Source organism: Plectropomus leopardus, chromosome 3 (assembly GCF_008729295.1).
Source record: "Plectropomus leopardus isolate mb chromosome 3, YSFRI_Pleo_2.0, whole genome shotgun sequence".
NCBI classification, from domain to species: Eukaryota; Metazoa; Chordata; class Actinopteri; order Perciformes; family Serranidae; genus Plectropomus; species Plectropomus leopardus.
The window spans coordinates 29,718,978-29,738,192 of NC_056465.1; the positions used below are offsets into that span (position 1 = coordinate 29,718,978).

The following is a 19,215-nucleotide window of genomic DNA, read 5'->3' on the forward strand; positions in this document are numbered from 1 at the left end:
TGCAAATTTGCGCAAAACTTTAGTGATATTTTCAAAATGTCAATAAAACACATTTGCCAGATGACTGCATTTCCACTGAGTGATGTTGAGTGACTTCTCTCACGATGTAATGCAACTTCTCCTCTCGCAATAACGTTCCAAGAAGCATGGCGATGGATGTTCAAAACATTAGCAGCTTTATTTTTATTGCAGCCACCGCACCAACCGTCATTTATTCCAATCGAAGGCCATGTAGGTGCGTTATGCGAGCAATAATGGAAAGGCAAGCCCCTTATACGCAGGAGCGGTAACGTGTGAGGGATTTGCGGCAGGTTATACTCCATGATTTCACAGAGGAATTGTAGATTCAAAACTTCGGGATGATCCACACGACTTTCGAAGAGTTATGCATTAACACCTTTCGTAGCGCCTGCTGCATCATGTCTGAGGGAGCCAGCTCCAACCGATAAGCGCAAAGCCATGGCGTCATGTAACATATAAAAGTCAAGAAAATGTTTCCATTGTAGTTTTGCAAAATATGGCTTTTTCAAATTGCCTGAAATGCCACCTCATGTGAGTGTAAAAGTATTTTTGCGATAAATAGGGAGTTTTTTCAAAACAAAAGTGTTTCCATTATACATATTTCATTATTTCCAATGCAAACTTGGCCACTGAGGTCATCACTTGGAGGTGAGGTGGTGTTTGAATATAATGCTTTCTTTAAAATCAGTTCAGTAGTGTAGATTGTCCTGTTTGTGTCATTCATACCGTCCCTGCTATGTCTGTGCGTCACAGTGTGGTGCTGCTCACAGGAGCTGCTTGGGGGAAATAACCACCAGTCAGTGTTGCCTCAATTGTATACTGATATAAAGTGTCCGCTGTGTCAGCGGTCATTATTTCTCCCTGTTGTAAATCCAAAAAGGGCGAGTCTGTTTCCACATCGTTCTCAATCTCCCTTCTCCCCAGTAACAAGCCTCCATTTAAGATAGTTGTTATTTCAGGAGTTTTTGGCCACAAAACATCGCTAACAGTGCTGGGAGTCAGCTCCAGACGTGGACCACTGCAGTCCACCTCCACACTGGACAGAAAGCCTCCCAGTAATCCTCCAAATACACATCTGTCTTCCTCCCCACTCGTTGATAAGTCTCTTTGCTCTTCATCTGTCTCCTTCACCTCCTCTCCTTGTGGAGGGAACGAAGCAATCTGAGGTTTATAGCCGACATGTTCCAGCTGCCTGTTGACAAGCATCGTCCCGAGATCTGACACGAGCAGAGGAGTCTCCGTGGATGGTCCTGATTCCAAGTGGGATATTTCAACATGGATGTTGGGGTAGACGTCGTCCCTCTCCTCCTGGGAGATGAAACTGATGGGGGACAGCGGAGGATCGCTGTCTGTGGACGAAAAGGACGGCTCACTTCTGTACTGCTGGTGACACAAACAACAAAAGCAAAGCCATAGTTAGATGTGAAGTGATTAATATGTTGCAAATGGGTATCATTAAATTTTCAATGTTCACTTGCAGCAGCTCACAAAGTTGCACGTCGTCATGGTGACAGGAGAAAGTAAAAACTGACATAACATCCTGCTGTAGTGCAGACTGGTTAACCTCTAGAAAACATAATTTTAACTAAAAAATATTATGATTATAAATACATAGACATCTTTCCCTATTCTTTGGATACATTTCTAATGACCCTCCCCCATAAAAAATTACAGAATTTTCTTGTCAGCTTTCACCGATTTTTAATTTGTCGACATTTCTTGCCAAGTTGGTCATTGGCTTTTTCCAGTGTTGCACCGCCACCGTTTCAAAACATCTTTAATAACATACAGTTATACTTGTATTGTTTGTGTTGGTGCATTTTCCTGCTATTTCTGTTTTGCTGACAACACCAAAAAGAGGAACATGAATGTCAACAAAGTTAGCTTCAGTTTGCTTTGGTTACCTCCAGTAGTCTGATGGCGTTACTGTTTCCTGGTTTTGGCAAGTTTTCCCCGAGCCAGGCAGGTCCCCAGGATATACACTTCTGTTTGATCCTGAGACAGAGAGACAGTTTTAAACGGCAGAGCAGCTTTTCACAGTATAAATAATGATAGTTTATTATCAGATGCACCTGTGATTGATGATGTAAAGAATCCAGAAAACAACTAGACTTACCGCCATGATGGAAGTAGTTAGTAATAGTTAGACATTATGTTTTTAGGTTGTCCATCTGTCAGTTCAATTCTTGTGAACTCCTTCTGGGTAATTCTTCAAATCTGGCAGAAACGTCCATTTGAGCTCAACAAAGAATTGATGACACTTTAGTGGTCAAAGGTCAAGGTCACTGTGACCTCATCTGTTTCATTCTTGTGAATGTGATATCTCAAGAAAACCTTAAGGACACCCTAAATTAATATCACCAATTCAGTATCTGACCAACTGTCCCCCTTTCTGTTCCTGAGTTATTGCACTGAATAATAGCCAGAGGAGTGTTCATAATTTTATCCTATTAGACATTTGTGTAAAATTCTGTATAAATTACTTATGAATTCTTGAGTTATGGCAAAAAAACACGTTTTATGAGGTCACATTGGCCTTTGACCACCAAAATCGAATCAGTTCATTCTTGAGTCCAAGTGGACGTTGGTGCCAAATTTGAATAATTTCTCTAAAGGTGTTCTTGAGATATTGCGTTCACAAGAATGAGACAGATGCATGTCACAGTGAACTTAACCTTTGACAACTGAATTTTTCTTATTCTTTTTTATTTCATAATATTATTGTTTAGCTTTTTATGCCTTTATTAATTAGGCCAGCTTTAGCTTGAAAGGGGGAGTAAGAGGGGATGACATGCAGCAAAGGGCTGCAGGTTGGAATTGAACTTGCGGCTGCCGCAGAGAGGACACAGCCTTTGTACATGGAGCGACCACTCTGTCAGATAAGCTACTGGGCGCCCTGACCATTAAATAGTTCATCCTTGACTCAAAGTAGACGTCTGTGCAAATTGAAAAAATCCCTTCAAGGTGTTCTTGAGATATCGTCTTCATGAGAATGAGACAGATGCAAGGTCACAGTGACCTTTGACCTGTAGCCACCAAAATCTAATCGTTCATCGTTGTGTCCAAGTGGATGTTTGTGCCAAACTTTAAGGAATTCCCTCTAGTCACTGTGATATTGTGTTCACAAAAGATGGACGCGCAGACGATTTAAAACATAATGCCCTGGCCACAACTGTTACCGATGCAGAGGCATGACAACATTGTTTTTCTGTTACTGTTGTATGAAACACACACTCAGTATCTCCACAGCTAAAACCACCAATCAGAGTTGGGTCTTTGACTACATATACAGAGTATAATCTTTATGACAGGGTTTCTCTTCGTGTTCATCCTGTGGTTTCTTCTATATGTGCTCATGTTGCGGTGTGGCATTTCATGAAATCAGCCAATATCCTGGTTACTAGTAAAACAAAACCTATGCACATTCAAAAGCAGTTGCACGAGATTAAGAAAAAAATGTTCGTTCTCTGAATACTTTCACTATTATTAGATGATATCTGGTGTCCGTTGTGATGACTGTTGTTTTCCGTGAAACTATAAGCATAAATAAAGCTAAACAGTACCTGTTCCTCACACAACTCCAGCACATCAGGTTGGCAATGATCGCTATGAAGAGGGTGAGGATGAAAAGAGTCACGATCACCATGCCAACTAGAGAAAACAAGAGGGCAAAGACACAACAATTTAGTGGCTGTCAGAGTGTTAAACAATCAAAGTTATCTTTAACTGTCCCACTTAAGATTTCCTGCCCAGACATAAAATACAGGGAAATTACAGCTTAAGACAAATGCGTTCACTGAACGTCTTATAGTAACTACAGAGGAGGTTTCAGTTTGAGGTGATTTTTACGGCCTCTTTGGACAAAAGTAGCAGTGTTATTAAATATACATATTTTTACCTACAAAGTGTAACAACAAAATAAATTCTCTAAAGAAAAAAATCTTCTTCTGGGTCAGTGTACTTTTTGGTATTTGAATTTTCCTTTCAGAAAAAGCAGAAGTAAACAACAAATAGAAATTTAATTTTCATTTCAAAATCCAAAGATTTTGCCATTTTTGCCATTTTTAGTTTTCATTGTCAGAAATGAAATATATAAAGTATAGAAGCGACACTTGTTTCCCCCTCCTATACATAAAGGGTAAAATTTGCACCCTTTAGGGGGTACACATTTTCTTTTCTCCAATCTAAAAGAAGGATAAAATCTTCCATTTTCTAAAACTTCTAAGTCGCTCAAACTCATGCAACAAACACAAAAACAACAGATTTCTGTAGATGATAGATCTTTTTTTGACAAATGCAAAATAATGTCAAAATACAATGACATTTTTTGTGTGAAGAGTCATATCTATTCTGTATATCTCATTCCTGAATCCAAAAACTAAAAATGGCTTGAATTTCATTTTTCATTTTTAGATTTTGAAAAGAAAATCAAATAACCATTTGTTTTTTGTTTTTTCATTTCTGAAAATTCAAAGACCAAAAAGTATACTGACCTTCCTGCAACCTTTTAACTGGCCAACGTACTAGGGAACATTTCAATTGGCAGCATCGACATCTTTAAACTATGGAAACACAAGAATACACAAGAATAATCGTTCTAATGTGTAACCAACTGAACTGAACCAGCAGCTTGGTGGAAACGAGGTTTTAAATCGAGATCAGTTAAAAACTCCTTGTAGCTGTTGGTGTTTTTAAAGAAGGGGCGACAGGAGACTGACCTGCAGCAGTTTCAGGCTGAGAGCAGACCCGGCTCCCCGGCTGTCCTTCTCCTGCTGAGGTGTACGCAGTCAGCTGCACCGCCAGAGCTCCTTCAGGACAGTCGAGCCACATCTGTCTGGGGCCGGACCCGGGCACCGTCACTGGAGAGGAAAAAAAATGTCAGTCAAAGGTTCCTTTGCATTAATATATCTGTAAAATATAAAGTCTGTTTTTCAAATTGTTAGTATGGACATGCAGCACACATCGTTAGCTTGGTCAGTTTATTTCACTGAAACCGTGAGCACCAAAGACGACAGTAATTTGGTATAATAAACAAGAGAGACACAAAAAACAATAATTACATTTCCCCTCTTTGCTGAGCAACAGATTTGTGTTAAAAGCCAATCCCAAATTTAAGCAAGTTCACTTGTTTAAGCAAATAATAGCATGGGTTAATAATTGAGGTTTTACAGTATTTTAACCCAATTTTTTATTTCTTTTAACCCAATTTATGGCAACTGGGCAAACTCTAAAGATTGTGCATAATGATGAAACCTACAGAACCGATTCTAAATGGACCTTGAGGTAAAATTGCTTTGTCAAATATGAATGTCAGTGCAGTTAAATGTTTTGGAGAGCAACTCGCAGGAGAGCCCAAGAGTACGTAGATGACGTCTAATGTGTCGTCAGTGTGGTGTACTGGATTATTATCATGTGATAATTTATATTTTGAGATATAAATAACTGCAAAGAGTGACTGCATCCAGTACACAGACAACATGTCACATAAGAAAAGGAAAAAGTGATCTCTCAGGTGTTTTACACTCCAGTTCCACATATAGAGTCTGAAGCGCGCTGGTGAGTAAAAGCCTCACAGTTGCATGTGTGCATGTAGCCACATGGCTTCCTGTTCGTGGTCAAAGCCAGTTCTAGAAAACTATGATTCACAGAAGACACTATGAAAATGATGACAGCCAGTGTTTAAACCATCAGTTTTCTCACTATTGAACATCTGCATTCCTCAGTAATATGTCCAGAGCCAAATACATATTTAAACAATCAGATACAAGAAGTTTAAACAATATAACTCAGAGTCTAAACTATTAAATGTAGCAGTAAGGTGATAAGTTTTCTTCAGTAATGTTCTAGCATCTGTTAGGCTCCACTGGCTCTATTTCTATTGTGAATATTGTTTCCATAAATCATGAATCAAAAAAGAACAGCTTGTTGTTTGACTTTCACCACATTACTGGAAGCGAGAGGTGAATTACGCTGCTGATGCGCTGACGCTTTGTGGGAGGGGAGTATCACTGGAATACTGGCTGCACACTTTCCATTATGTAACGTTGCCTTGTGCTCAAACACAAGATATGCATACTACTGCATATATCATTTCCCCCACGTATATGCATGCTAAAAAGCTCTAGTGTGACTGACATGAAGCACAGGCACATACAACATATGGTTAAATAAAGAGAAGTTCTCCTCATGTGCAGGAACAGGAAACGACACACAGCAAAGTTGTGTTTCCTCTAAACCTTCAGATCAAATAACTTAAAACAAATAGAGAGATCTGCTGCCAAATTACAAATGAGGTGAATGTTTGTTTGTTTTTTTGTGGTGCTCACAGTATTAAAAAATTGGATGTTGAAAGTGCAGAAAGTTTTGTATTTTGAGTTTAGATCAGCATAAACATGTTGACAAGAAGGACGGCAACTAATTATTATGTTTATTATTGATAAATCTGCGTTTTTTTTTCTTGATTAATCGTTAAACATGTCTCTCACAGTGGCATAAAGCCTAAGGGATCGTCTTCAAATCACCTAGTTTGTCTGACTCACATTCTAAAAACTAAAATATTCAGCTTTCTGTCACATGAGACAATGAAAAGCAGCTAATCCTTGCAAACTGAAAACCTTGAAGCAGTGAATATTTTTCATTTTTGCAAGAAAAAAGGTCCATTGTGTAGGATTTAGGGGGATAAACTGGCAGAAATGGAATATAAAGTATGTTTTCTCTAGTGTGTAATCACCTGAAAACACAAAGTTTGTGTTTTTGCTACCTTAGAATGAGCAGTTTATATCTGCATAGGGAGCAGGTCTTTGTCTACAGGGATCGCCATATTGCACCGCCATGTTTCCAAAGTAGCCAGGAACGGACAAACCAAACACTGCAGAAACTGAAGTCTAAGTAAGATGACATATTTTCAATCAAGGCAATTTCATGCCTTTTAGTCTGATTGTTTTTGGAGAAGAAGAGACTTCTGCAGATAATTCAGCCCCTGGTTAAAACGTCCTGAATATTTGGATCTTAAGTTATTCGAGAAGTTCGAGTTTTGAGCAAGTGGGCTGTCATTCAATTCAGCTCCCAGTAAAAACCTCCTTAACAATCAGCACTGAAGGAGTTTTAACTGGGAGAAGTTTCAACTGGTTGCAATCTGCAAACCTCACCACTAAATCGCCCTAAATCTTACACACGGGACCATTAAACAATTATCAAAATAGTCAGTGCATCTGCTCACTGTTGAGTTTTGTGTTGCTGGAGTCCAGCATCTGGAGGTAGATGGTGTAGTTTGTGATGAAGCCTCTCTGCTTCTCGACAGGCAGCTCGTCCCACCGGATCCAGATCCGTCTGGTCTCATGAGTCAGTACTGACAAACTGGGACCAAAAACTGGCTCTGAAACACAGACAGTGAGCCAGAGAATGACAAGTTTAGACTATGTCTTTTTCTCATACAAGTACGCAAAATCTACCGCACGTTGAAAAGTTTGATCTTTAAATTAAAAATGTAAGCAATAAACTGTTTTGGGGACATGTAGCATCTATTAAATCATTTTTTAACAAATGTGTTTGTTGGATTTTTTCATATACTTCAGGTATTACAGCAAAAAACAACAATAACAAAAAACAGAAAATAGTAAACAAGTAAGGTGCGATACGGAACATTTTTTGTAAGTCATCACCTTAACATAAACTGCTGAGACAGGACATCACATTGAGTACTTTTTTTCAAACCAGATGATCAGAGAATGAGAATGCTCAATATACAAGTACTGACGGTCCAAAAGAAGGAAAACTAAAACAACAAAAGGAAATGAATAATTATACTGTCATCAAGGAATTAACCCTCTGAAACCTGGATTCACAACACTTTTCTTTTGTCGCATTCAGCCGCCTTTCGCAAGCTGTTTGACCCTTCAAAACTTGAGCAAATTGGTTTAATTTCCTTTGGAAACAGGGAGAGAAAGGTAACTCACCCAGAAATGTCCCAAAAATTGTAAGAAATTAGTCAAATGTCACAAGAAAATTACAAAGACAAAGTTTTTAAAAAAGAGAGGATTGTTAAAAATTATCAAAATAAAATAGGGAAAATATCCTGGAAAATATATTCAGAAATTAAAACTATTTTTATATTTAAAATCATGTTAAAGATTTTTTTTTTAATTGCACTGACAAGTCTCCTCATGAAATATCTTATCAAGTTGATATACTGTATGTACACATGATCTCTCCAAAATTGTTAATAGTTCTAAAATTTCATCTCATGGGAAAAAAAAAACCCGAACAGCAAGGGAAACTGAACTATCGATATTAAAGTATGTTCTGTACCATATAATGCTGTCCAGAAAAATAAAGAATTTTAAAAAAAAAATCATGTTACAGAAAAAAATACTTTATTTTTTTAGTTTATTTTATTTCTTTTTTAGGTCTTTTTGTTGTTGTTTGTTTCTTCGGGTCATTTTCTTGTTTTTTTTTTTTTTACTAATTAATTGCTAACTTTTGGGCCATGTCTCGCTGAATAAATTAAATCGGTTTGCTCAGGTTTCAAAGGGTTAAGTAAGTAGCCTTCTCCCCTTCTAGAAATGTCATAAAACGTCTTCATATCTTATCAAAATATACCCTAGATTAGATTAGTAGAAAATATACCCTTAATTATAAATGAAAGTTTTTCAAGGGCAACAGAGCGACATCTATGAATCTTACTGAGTTCTCTGGAGTAGACCAGACCGGATGATGGAGCACTGACACCTCTGGTGGTCACAGCGTACAGAGAGATGTTGTACCTCACGCCTGCAGTCAGACCTGAAACAACAAACACCTTCACCACAAGCTTCACTATGTCAAACAAAAATTCCCCTCGTGCTCATGAATGTTGGCTTTAACTATATCAGCAGCATTCATTTTAAATCCACCACAGAGATAAAAATTAGAAAAGAGCTGGTGTAATTCACCAGTTGCCCACAGGAGGGCACTGCCTCATCTCAGTGAAGCCTCAGTGTCTTCATAACAATTTATGTGTATAAAAATACTGCTGCTGCAGAAAAAGTTCACAAGACTTTTCCAAAGCTGTTACACCAAGTGCACCTCTCTCTTTTTTAAATTGCAGCTGTTGAATATTTTTGACATTAATATTCTTCAAACCTGTTCATTTAAAACAAGATATAAGTATACATATTAAGTTATAGTATTACATATTATTTTGTGACTATTTTACAATTCCATAATTATCCAACCAGTCAGACTAAGAATTGTCATCTTCCTATGTATAAAACATCCTGTGGTCAGTTTTCTACTAAACTTTATGGAGTTTTTTATGGAATGAAAATGCACATTTATTAGATTCCTCTGGGTCATTGTCTCTGTACAAATAAAAATGTTCTCCACTCGGAAAAAATATCAATGCTTAGAAACCACTGTTAATACTTTAAATATGGCAATTATTCCTGTTTCTTGACATTTCTTTCCTTATTTTATGTTAATTTTTGAACACTAATATTTAAAATTTATTTAAATCTTATCTTTTGTCATCTTCACACCCTCACATGTACTTTATATTTATTTATTTATATGTGAGTGAAACAAACTGAAGCTTAACTAAACTTTCTTTCTAAATGTTTTGTGCCACGTACCTGTGATGGAAGTGTTGTTTTGATCTTTAGCCACTCTTTTCCACTGCAGTCCTGCCGCAGGGACACTTGTCCATTCTAACACAAAGTGCAGCGTTTCTCCTCCAGATGTTGACTGATGTTTGTCCTCCGGCCACAACCAGGAGACAAACACAACACTGCCATTAGGTACAGGAGCCAACTCTTTCAAAATGGGCCCAAAATCACCTAAATGGTTAGACATTGAGAAATTATTACACTTGTCTTGACACTTGAAATCACACGTTTTTCCTCTTACATGTAGCGCTTTTTATTAATCTAGATTTTTTCTGTGTGAGTCGTAGAGGAGTCGAACTTCTCTCCAATATAATGGAACTAGGTGACATTTCTTCAGCCAAAATCTCAAACACTGGGTACCACGGGTAAGAGGGGAAATATGTGTTTCTGATTTGGGAATGAACCATCCCTTTAAACATGTTCGGGTTTTCTTTTTGTGTACCTGAGTGTCGGAGAGGCACCTCAGCTGGTGGAGACGTCCCGTACAAGGTGACGGCCCTGATGCTCAGTGCGCGGAGCTCTGCTGGTGCTGGAACTGAACAGCGGCTCAAAGCAGCACCGCAGGTCACCTCCTGTTTCTGGTCATCATCCAGAAATATCTTGTACTCCTGCAGCGCACCACTGTAATCCTCTGAAGAAAGAGGCTGCGGAAGAAGTCCGTCCTTCACTTTAGGTTTGCTTTACAAAATCATCCAGTAAATGTGTTTTAGAGGAATATTTTGACAGTTTGGGAATACACTTTTTTGATCCCATCATCAATCTCAATTAATCATGAACCCCAAAAACTACCAGATGGTTAGCTTAGCTTAGCATAAACACTGACACAAAGGAAAACAGACAGCCAGGTACCATCCAGAGGTAACAAAATCCACATTCAAAAGCTCACTAATTACAAATTACACCTCTTGCTTAATTGTAAGTGTAAAAACAAGTTGTGGTTTCTTGAAAGAGATATGTGACTATATCTTGGCTGGGGACAGTTCAAAGGTCAATGACGAGAAAGTTTTCTTTTCATCTGACTCTAAAGAAAGTGAATGAGCGTGTTTCCCAAAATTATTCCTTTAATCCTGTGAAACCAGAGCAAACTGACTTGATTTCTTTTAAAGAGCATGTAAAGAAAGCAATGAAGAAAAAGAAATGAGCCAAAAATTAACAAGAATTTAGTAAAAGGTTACAAAAAATGTCAAGTCAAACAAAAAACAAGGAAATGACCTAAAAACGTTCTTAAAAATATAATAATTTGTGACAGAATTTCAAATATATTATTATTATGATAATTATAAATACAGTTTTGGGAACATTTTTCTACAGCTTTTTAAAAATAATACTCTAAATTTACTAACTTCTTGCAATTTGTGGAACATTTTTCGCTCATTGCCTTTTTTCCCATAATTTTCTGAAGAAAATACTTTTGTATAGTGCTCGACAGAGAAAGGCGTCTGGAGGCAGCACAAAAAGTGAAGTCAATCCATGTTTCAAAGGGTTATTCAGTGAATAGTGTGCGGCTTTTGTATGAATGTATCGTATTTCAGGTATTCAGTTTACCTTTGCGCTACAAATACATCAGTACAAAAGCCAGAGATAATGAAGAAATATGACACGCTACCTTCCAGAGAACAGTCACCATTCGCAGCCCGTCTGTCCCCACGCTGCCCAGCGTCCTCCACACACGCAGCCGCTGAGATGGACCTGAGGATAAGTTTAACCACAAGTTGTGAGTTTTGTATGAATGACGGCAAACTCTCACATTATCACTTTCAGACTGCTTTTGTGACGTGATAAGTGAGAGCTTGCCTTTTCCAGGAGTTCGCTCCCTCACAGGTCGGCTCCATTTGCTGCAGGACGACCTCCTGCTGGAGGTCGACCCGGACGTGTTGGTTTGCGTCGGTCCTGATGGCGAGTAACATGATCTCATCCTGAACTCATATTCAGTCAGAGGCCTCAGACCGTCCACTTGTACCAGACCCTCACTGAGCTCTACTACCTCTCCCACTTCGTCCTAAAAAAAAAAAGGACACCGACAAAATGATCATTAGTATATCACTAACCTCGTGTTACATGAAATTTGTGAAGAAAACGTTGCTTTTCTTGCATGCCTCCACAGGGAACGAACAATCCAAAAACATCAAGAGAAACTTTTTGATGAATTTGAGTAGAAAAAAGTAAAAATGGGTTGCGTTTAGGACAGCAAAACTACCAAAAGATTGTTTACAAACGCTAACACAACTGGTGCAGCATAATCCAGGTACCATATATACAATCATATGCTCAGTTCTTCCCAAAAACAATCATTTTCACTAAAACTTCACTATTTAAAAAACTTTTACATACAGAATCTCACGCACAGGTGAGTAGTTTGCTGGGAAAGCATGTGTTTGAACTCTGCTCAGGCGTGTTACTCGTATGTTTTATATAATGTGGTTTTAGCACAAATGCATGTCTTGAAAGTCTGTTGGTCCAGGTCATTGTAAGCATGTTAGTACTGAACATACAACTGCATAATAATACACGAGTTGTGTGAGAGTTTGTGAACAAATATGTTGACATAATTTTGCTTTAGGATATACTATTCAGGATTTAAAAACAAGGCAAACTTCCCTTTTTGTTTTTTCATTTTATCTTGTGTGCGTCCCTTTGTGATGACTCTCTAAATTTGGACATTTTGACATGTTTGGGGAACAGTGCTGGCCTGAGCTCCTAATAAGTTCTCTTTTTCCTTAGTGGCAGATATTTAATTGTGAATGAATGTGTGGGAAACTCTGATAGAGATCAAACAGATGTAATTCCTTTCAGTCATCATTTATGACCAACTAGAAATGTGTGGTTGTGTTTGTATCTGCAGACTTTGCCTGAATAATCTGTTTTTTCTTACTATTTGTGGGCACGTACTCCCACAGACATCCAGCTGAAGTCAGGGCTTTAAAAAAGAAAAGGTGGCAACCATGTGCCAGACTGTGAGCAGCAGACAAGAGACACTAGAGTTGAAATCACAAATGTAGCGTAATAAACCATAATTGATAATCCTGCAGAGTATACCTTTAAATGTGGCCGCCATTTACTCAAATTCTTTAAGAATTTTCTGTTTTTTTTATTCTTCGTTCACTGTGGAGGTATGCCAAAAAAAACAAGGTTTTCTTCCAAAATTCATCATAGCACGGGGTGAGTAACTGATATACAATTGATTATTTCGTGGTTGAAATAATCCTTTAAGTCACCTGTTAAGTTTGATGTTGCAAATAAGCTCAAATTTACCATAGGTGTGATAAGATCACTTTACCTGGAAGCTGTTATCTGTACGGAGCCGAACATCAGATCTGAGATGCTCTGAGGATTCTGCTGTTTCCCATCGAATCACAGCTGCTATGGCGTTATTTCCAAATGATATCTGCGCAATACGAGGAGTCTCTGGTATCACTACAACACAAACGCAACACAAAACATTAAACTAACTCAGTCAAGACTCAAAAAATGTGTTGCAACAGATTCCAAAACTTGCAAGAAGTTTGCTGAGATAGCAGCAAAGGTGGGCTGAAGGAGTGTTTCGCTTCAAAGAGACATTTCAAAAACAGAGTAACGGTTTGCTGATAGCCAGGTCGAATTAGTCAAACCGTGACAACAGAGCAACACGACAGTTTACAGGATGACTCATTTTTTCAAGAAACACTTAATAATTCAGATAAAGGATATCTATCTTTAAAAAAAGTGTAGATAGATTTAAACTCCTTCATAAAGTGTGCTTAAGTGTGACAGAAATGAGAGTTTACCGATATCCTTTACACAGAAGACGAACGGATCAGACTGCGATGCTCCAAAGTGGTTGTAAGCAGTGACAGTCAGCCGGTATTTAGTGTTTTCGTCTATTATTGCTCGCTGTATGACGCTTTCTCCAGCATCCTGGATTTGATCCAACAGTATTTGGGTCCCATTTTCTCTGATAATAAAACATGTTATAAAAAAAAAAAAGATTTGCTGCGGTCAAAAGCATATACAAGAAAGAAAACAAGGCGATAGTTTCATTTGACCTAAAAATGTCTCCATACCTGCTGACTGAGATGTTGTAGGTTGTAGGGAGGTATGTTTTCTGTCCTCTTTCCCATGAGCAGTCTATTAAATCTGAGCTCTTTGATGTTTCACAGATAATATTTTTAGGTTTATCTGGAGGGCCTTCAAGCACAGACGATGGGACACAAATAAAATTATTAAAAAAATAATGAACAGCAAGCCATTGTCATTTTTGTAGGTTTGCCGGGACACTCAAAAGTGTCTAAATCTCCTCAATCACTCATCGGCAGAAAGTGTGATGGAGAGTCTAATGGGAGTCAGTAAGTCAGCAAATGAAATTCACAGAAATTGTGACAGAATTGACAGAAATTGTTCCCACACATCTCATGGACTAAATTTTCAGAGCCAGTGGTACATACGGCCTCCATGTAGGTCCAGTCCATCGACAATCCTTGGCGGCTGATCCGCTTTGCAGACCACTTTAGATTGAGGCTTGTGGAGGTTGAACAGGCTGAAGATCATCGTGGTGCAGTTGACTCTTTCCCAAGAGCCCACAGTCTTATCGTTCAGCTCCAGTTTTATTTTGAAACTGGAAGACAGAGCATCAAACACGTAGTTTCTTGCACCTGGTTAAGTTTTATACAATGATTTTTGCCTTTTCTGCATCAGTTTATGGTGTTAATATCTTAAACATCCTGCAACCCACCATTCTCATAAGAGGACATCACATTTTGGGATTGGTGCATCTCATACTTCTTATTCTGCTTAATTTAACAGGTCTAAGTCATTTGTGGAGTCTTTTATTTTCCATCTATTGGTAGCAAGAGCACAACACACAAAAGCTGATCTAATCCTGTGGTTGAAAGTTATTTATTTATGCTTTATAAAGGTTGTACAGTACACATTTGACCAATTTTAGCAATAGAAACAAGCTAAGAGCCTGTCAATTAGAAAGTACTCATTTGACAGACAAGGAGGTTCCTTGATTTCAGGTACTGAGCAAGGAAAATTCATATAGAGTTTCAAAATCAACAAATCAAACAGCTTTTAGATTTGATGCATTATCTGCAGTTTTGCTTTTGCACAGCCATGTTCAGACATTAAATGAACACTGTTGAACAGTTTTAGAGACTTTCATACCAACAGAGTTACAAAACATTAAACAAATGCTGCACTGTTTGTATTTTTGATTTTGCATTTTTTTTTAGCATTGAAATAAACTGTTTTATACTTGACTACAAAGTGTGTGTGAGTTTTCAAAAGCTACTTTATGTTAGCAGACAATGCTTCGTTTTTTAACCTTATCTGCATTTTTTAAACTTATCTTATCTCTATCTTTTAAACTTATCTTCAGAAATTAAAAATCCAAACTGAGCAACAGTTTAGGAGATTAATTTGGAGGATGGGTGTGCAAACGCCCATGTTCTAAATATTATTGTATAATATTATTATTGGATTTAACTATGGTGTGGTTTTACCTTTTACTGTCATTTATTGTTAAATTTGTCTTATGTTATTCTTTCCTTTTCTTTCCTTCCTCTTTTCTTTTATTAGTTCTGACTCACATGTCTTTGTATCTTTATTGGGTGTGTTTTTGTTCTTCATCTTTATTTTAATTCTATGAGCTCATTGTGCTTTCAGCCATGAAATGTGCTATATAAATAAAGTTTTGCTTGCTTTGGATTATACTATATTTAATCATAATCTTACCTCTGCTGACATGATATGATGTCTGTGACGTGGCAGTAAACTGTCAGGTTTGAGCCCAAGAGGAAAGGTGGAGCTGGTTTAACCGTCACGTAGCCGTGGACTTTTAAATGCTGGCAGCCGGCAGGGAGCAGAGGGAAACCTGTCCAGAAAATAACAGACCCAAAGGTTTTCACTGTAGTACTACACAAAGGTCAGGGATTATGTTTGGTTTTTAAATTGAGGAATACAGTTTGATGGTAAATTTTAGTACCTGCTATACTGTAAACATATTTAAAGATACAGGAAGGGACACAAACTACAAACTCTTTACATTTAATGACAATCCTCTTTGCTGGCTTTGTGTTAACACATTCCAATAAAGGTTTGAGACAAAAAAAAAATCATGGGGAGACACACCAGATGCCATCTTTTTAGCTAATTATATCACCATGAAACTTCCCCATTCGATTACCTACATTAAGACAATACTTTTTTTGTATTACAAGTATTCAGAAATTGTGTGTTTAACCCTTAGGGCCCAATTGAGTGAATGTTTTAACCAACATCAGTCCTAATCATAATTATAAAATATTAATTAATTTTCAGAATTTTAAATATTAAAATGCTAGGTTTTTGTCATGATGCCACTATGTTTTCAGATGGAAAAAAACCCAAACAAACCCAAAAATGAATTATTTTCAATATACTACATGTTAGGTAGATTGTAATTTTTTGATTATCACAGCCTGGGATATAACAGTATGAATGTAACAGTTATGTTCACACAGTGTTTTAGACTTACTGTGAGAGATGAGCTAGAAATTCCAAATTAACAAAAAAAATATACATCAAAATTCATGCCATATGTATGAACACAGCCAAAATTATCAAAAATAAAAAAAAAATTGGTTGAAAAGCATGCACCAAACAATCTGTAAGGGTTAAATGTGCAAATGATGTATTATCTAATTGAAGACGCACTGATTTGCATTTCCAGAACAAAATCTGAAAACTGGGCGAGGTTCAACATTCTTGTTCATTTTGTTGACATATATCAGAGCCAAAGAATTTTGTAAACAGATTTTGGACATTTCTACCACTCCATAAATCAGAAAATCAACTTTTATGATTCTTTTAGCTGTATAATATTCAGGCTCTGTGAAAACTTACTGAACATAAATGCCAATAAAACTGGAAGGTTTGGTGTATGTAAATGCTGCTGAAAAATTGATCTTTGGCCAAGAATATGAGAAAAAAACTATTTTTGAGAAAATGTTATTTTTTGTTATGTGTTTTTCTGAAATTGTGTAATGTTAAGTTTTACAATGCTTTTATCTAAGCAATTATCTAATTATGTATTGATTTGCATACATTTCCATAACAGAAATCTGAACATCTTAAAATACTGTCAACAGACATTACAAAAATCAAGCAATAGATCTTATACAACACACATATCAGGCTATGAATGATATTTGACTCAGTGTTAAACAAATTTTAAGAAAAAGGCAAGATGAAGATATGTTTAGTAATAATTCAAAAATGTTTAAACCAAAAATAAAGATGCAAGTGAAGCAGGTAAATAGGTTTAATAATAAGTAATGTGTTTTTAGAGTAAGTTTTAATTTTTATATATCAATATTAAACTTATCCAGTTGATTACTTACATTAAGAAAATTAATTTTTGTATTTCAGGTTTTCTGAAATTGTATAATTTCAAAAGGCAAATCTTGCTTGAGCAGAAATCAGAACTAAAATAAGCACCTAAATTTGTATTTAGGGCATTTTCTTGATGCCAAAAATCTCAAAACTGATGGATGCATGAAAAAACTTTACCTGGGTTGCCCTGCCTATTTTACAATAATACCTACAAAAGCGGAGTACTTTTTACCACACCGCTGTGGTCAGAGCTGCAAAAACAAGATTCAGAGCTTGAAACCTCAGAAGCTACCGAATTGTGAGAGAGTTTTCTCACTGAATCGGGGGCTGAACTTCCCCAGAGACCCACAGGCTTACAGTAAAAACGTGGATAGATGGATAATAAAATACTCACGCTTGATGGAAAAGCAGAGGAGTATAATTATAGATCTCCACAGGTTTGGGGAGAAATTCATGTTGGCTCATCTCTCTCAATCGCTTAGAACCCACTCAGCGTGATTCGGCAGCTGTGAACAGAAGTTATTATTAATCACCGAATATCTTAAGGGAATTTCCATGCAGTATATGAAATGGTCTGTAAAACTTACCTCTGCCATCTGTGCACAGGAGATGTTCTGGTTAACATGAGGAGGAAATGTAGGTTTTATTTGAACTTGTCATCTTTTGATGCGCAAGCTTTTGACTGATAACATTTACACAAGTACAGACACCGCCGTCACAGTGGCTCTGTGACACATGCAATGTGGCAGATAAGAGACACAATATTTCTGCGTTAGCCAGATGATTTACAGAGATTAACTAACTTGCACTGCGTCAATATGACTCTACAAAACATCTTCAGTGCAGATTGCCATTTCTACATTTTCCACAAACCAAGTTACGCTGAAAGACATGTTCAGATAAAACTCACTTGAATTTCATGCTGTCTTCGTAATGCCTGTAAGATTTTCTTCTCAAGATATAGTCCAAAAATGTTTTGTCCATTGTCACATTTTCCTCTGATGACTTGCTTCGTGAGAGGTATCTGACTAAAGTGATCTCTGCTGCGAGAATGAAACATCTTAAAGAGGCCAGTGACCTAGTTTTGTGGTACTTTGGCAAATGCAGAAACTTTGAACAAAAGATTTAGAAGTTTGGTGCCCTACTTAAAGTGCACGATTTTCATCACCACAAAAGCTCTAAATGTCAGTTTGCTGAGCAGCTGTTCTCATTAAACGTGCTACTGTTAGCAGATCATGAAGTGACCTGACATGTAACATACGGTGTGACATCAATTTTTTACTTTGAAGATGCTGAATGTAGCATCAAAGCAGCCTCATTATTTTTGTTTCCACTAGTCCGACACTTTAGAGCATTTTTACTGTAACTTAAAATGTGCTGATGAACAGAAACAGTCAATTCATATTACTGAAAAAAAGTGTAATTCACTGGAGTCTCTAAAATGACAATAGATACGCATGATCTGCCTTTGAAGTTGGTAAAATAAACTTACATTTGTAGTCTGAAAGAGGTCACTTAAAATAAAAAAAAAACATCTGCCCATGTCTTTTCTCATTTGCCTGGTTGCTTATAGTCCCTCGGAGTGTCGACTGTTTTTGAAAAATAAGCAGGCTTTCTCAAGCTTTTTGCGATTTCCTTTGCTGGTTTTTTTTCCATCTCTCACTTCAAAAGCTTCACTGGGAAAACCCAGAAGTCAGACAAGATGCATGTTCAAGTGAAGATAAAAGAGACCTCACGATAGAAATGTGCTCATTTTAAGAATTTACATATAAAATGTCAAAGGTTCAATTCAAGCTCAGTGCTTCTTTTCAGAAGTGAAGTACTTCATGCTGAAGACACCAAAATCCAGGTGAAATGGTTCATCTCAATTTTCCGTCACAAAAACTTCTCCGCGGAGCGGGACTGAAACATCCAGATCTCTGCAGACTAAATTCCTAACAACAGCAGGGATTACTTTGGCTAAAGTTAATAAACAGCACTAACACTGACTGCACGGTGCTCTTTAACTCGTGTTAAACCTCAGACTGAAACCACAGCGTGCACATGAGCACACAGTGGTCTGAATCTCACTATCGCTTATTTAACCACATCAAGTTTTGGCAAATCTGAAAAATCCAACGTGAAGTGGAAAGAAAACTAGGAATTTAGTTTAGGGATTAACAAGAAAATACTGGAAAGGATGTCACTGCATATTGATTCAGTA

The 19,215-nt window shown here is 37.2% G+C and overlaps 1 protein-coding gene across 3 annotated transcripts; it reads right to left on the reverse strand.

Moving 5' to 3' along the window:
- Nucleotides 1-563: 563 nt before the first annotated feature.
- On the reverse strand, nt 564-18,233 carry il23r (interleukin 23 receptor). 3 transcript variants are annotated; one of them, XM_042484200.1, is made up of 18 exons: nt 17,923-18,233; nt 17,600-17,626; nt 17,407-17,518; nt 15,375-15,513; nt 14,084-14,253; nt 13,703-13,826; nt 13,427-13,593; nt 12,940-13,076; nt 11,457-11,661; nt 11,269-11,351; nt 10,105-10,306; nt 9,630-9,833; nt 8,704-8,802; nt 7,241-7,396; nt 4,740-4,880; nt 3,585-3,672; nt 1,926-2,016; nt 564-1,401 (listed from the first exon to the last, which is right to left on the reverse strand). In XM_042484200.1, exons 3-18 carry the CDS (start codon nt 17,465-17,467, stop codon nt 769-771), a joined length of 2,700 nt encoding a protein of 899 aa, XP_042340134.1. In that variant the 5' UTR covers nt 17,468-17,518; nt 17,600-17,626; nt 17,923-18,233; the 3' UTR covers nt 564-768. The 3 variants fall into 3 exon arrangements, with proteins under 3 accessions (XP_042340134.1, XP_042340132.1, XP_042340133.1); XM_042484198.1 differs by having other exon boundaries at nt 564-1,404; XM_042484199.1 differs by lacking the exon at nt 17,923-18,233 and having other exon boundaries at nt 564-1,404; nt 17,600-17,654.
- Between the last annotated feature and the right edge of the window lie 982 nt (nt 18,234-19,215).

Coding starts and splice junctions, on each gene's coding strand:
- il23r (XM_042484198.1), bottom strand. CDS start 17,467: ATGAATTTCTCCCCAAACCTGTGGAGATCTATAATTATACTCCTCTGC. Junction 10,307..11,268: donor TGGTGACTGTTCTCTGGAAG/GTAGCGTGTCAT, acceptor CTTCTTCCGCAG/CCTCTTTCTTCAGAGGATTA. Junction 4,881..7,240: donor CAGCAACACAAAACTCAACA/GTGAGCAGATGC, acceptor TTTCCTCTCCAG/TGACGGTGCCCGGGTCCGGC.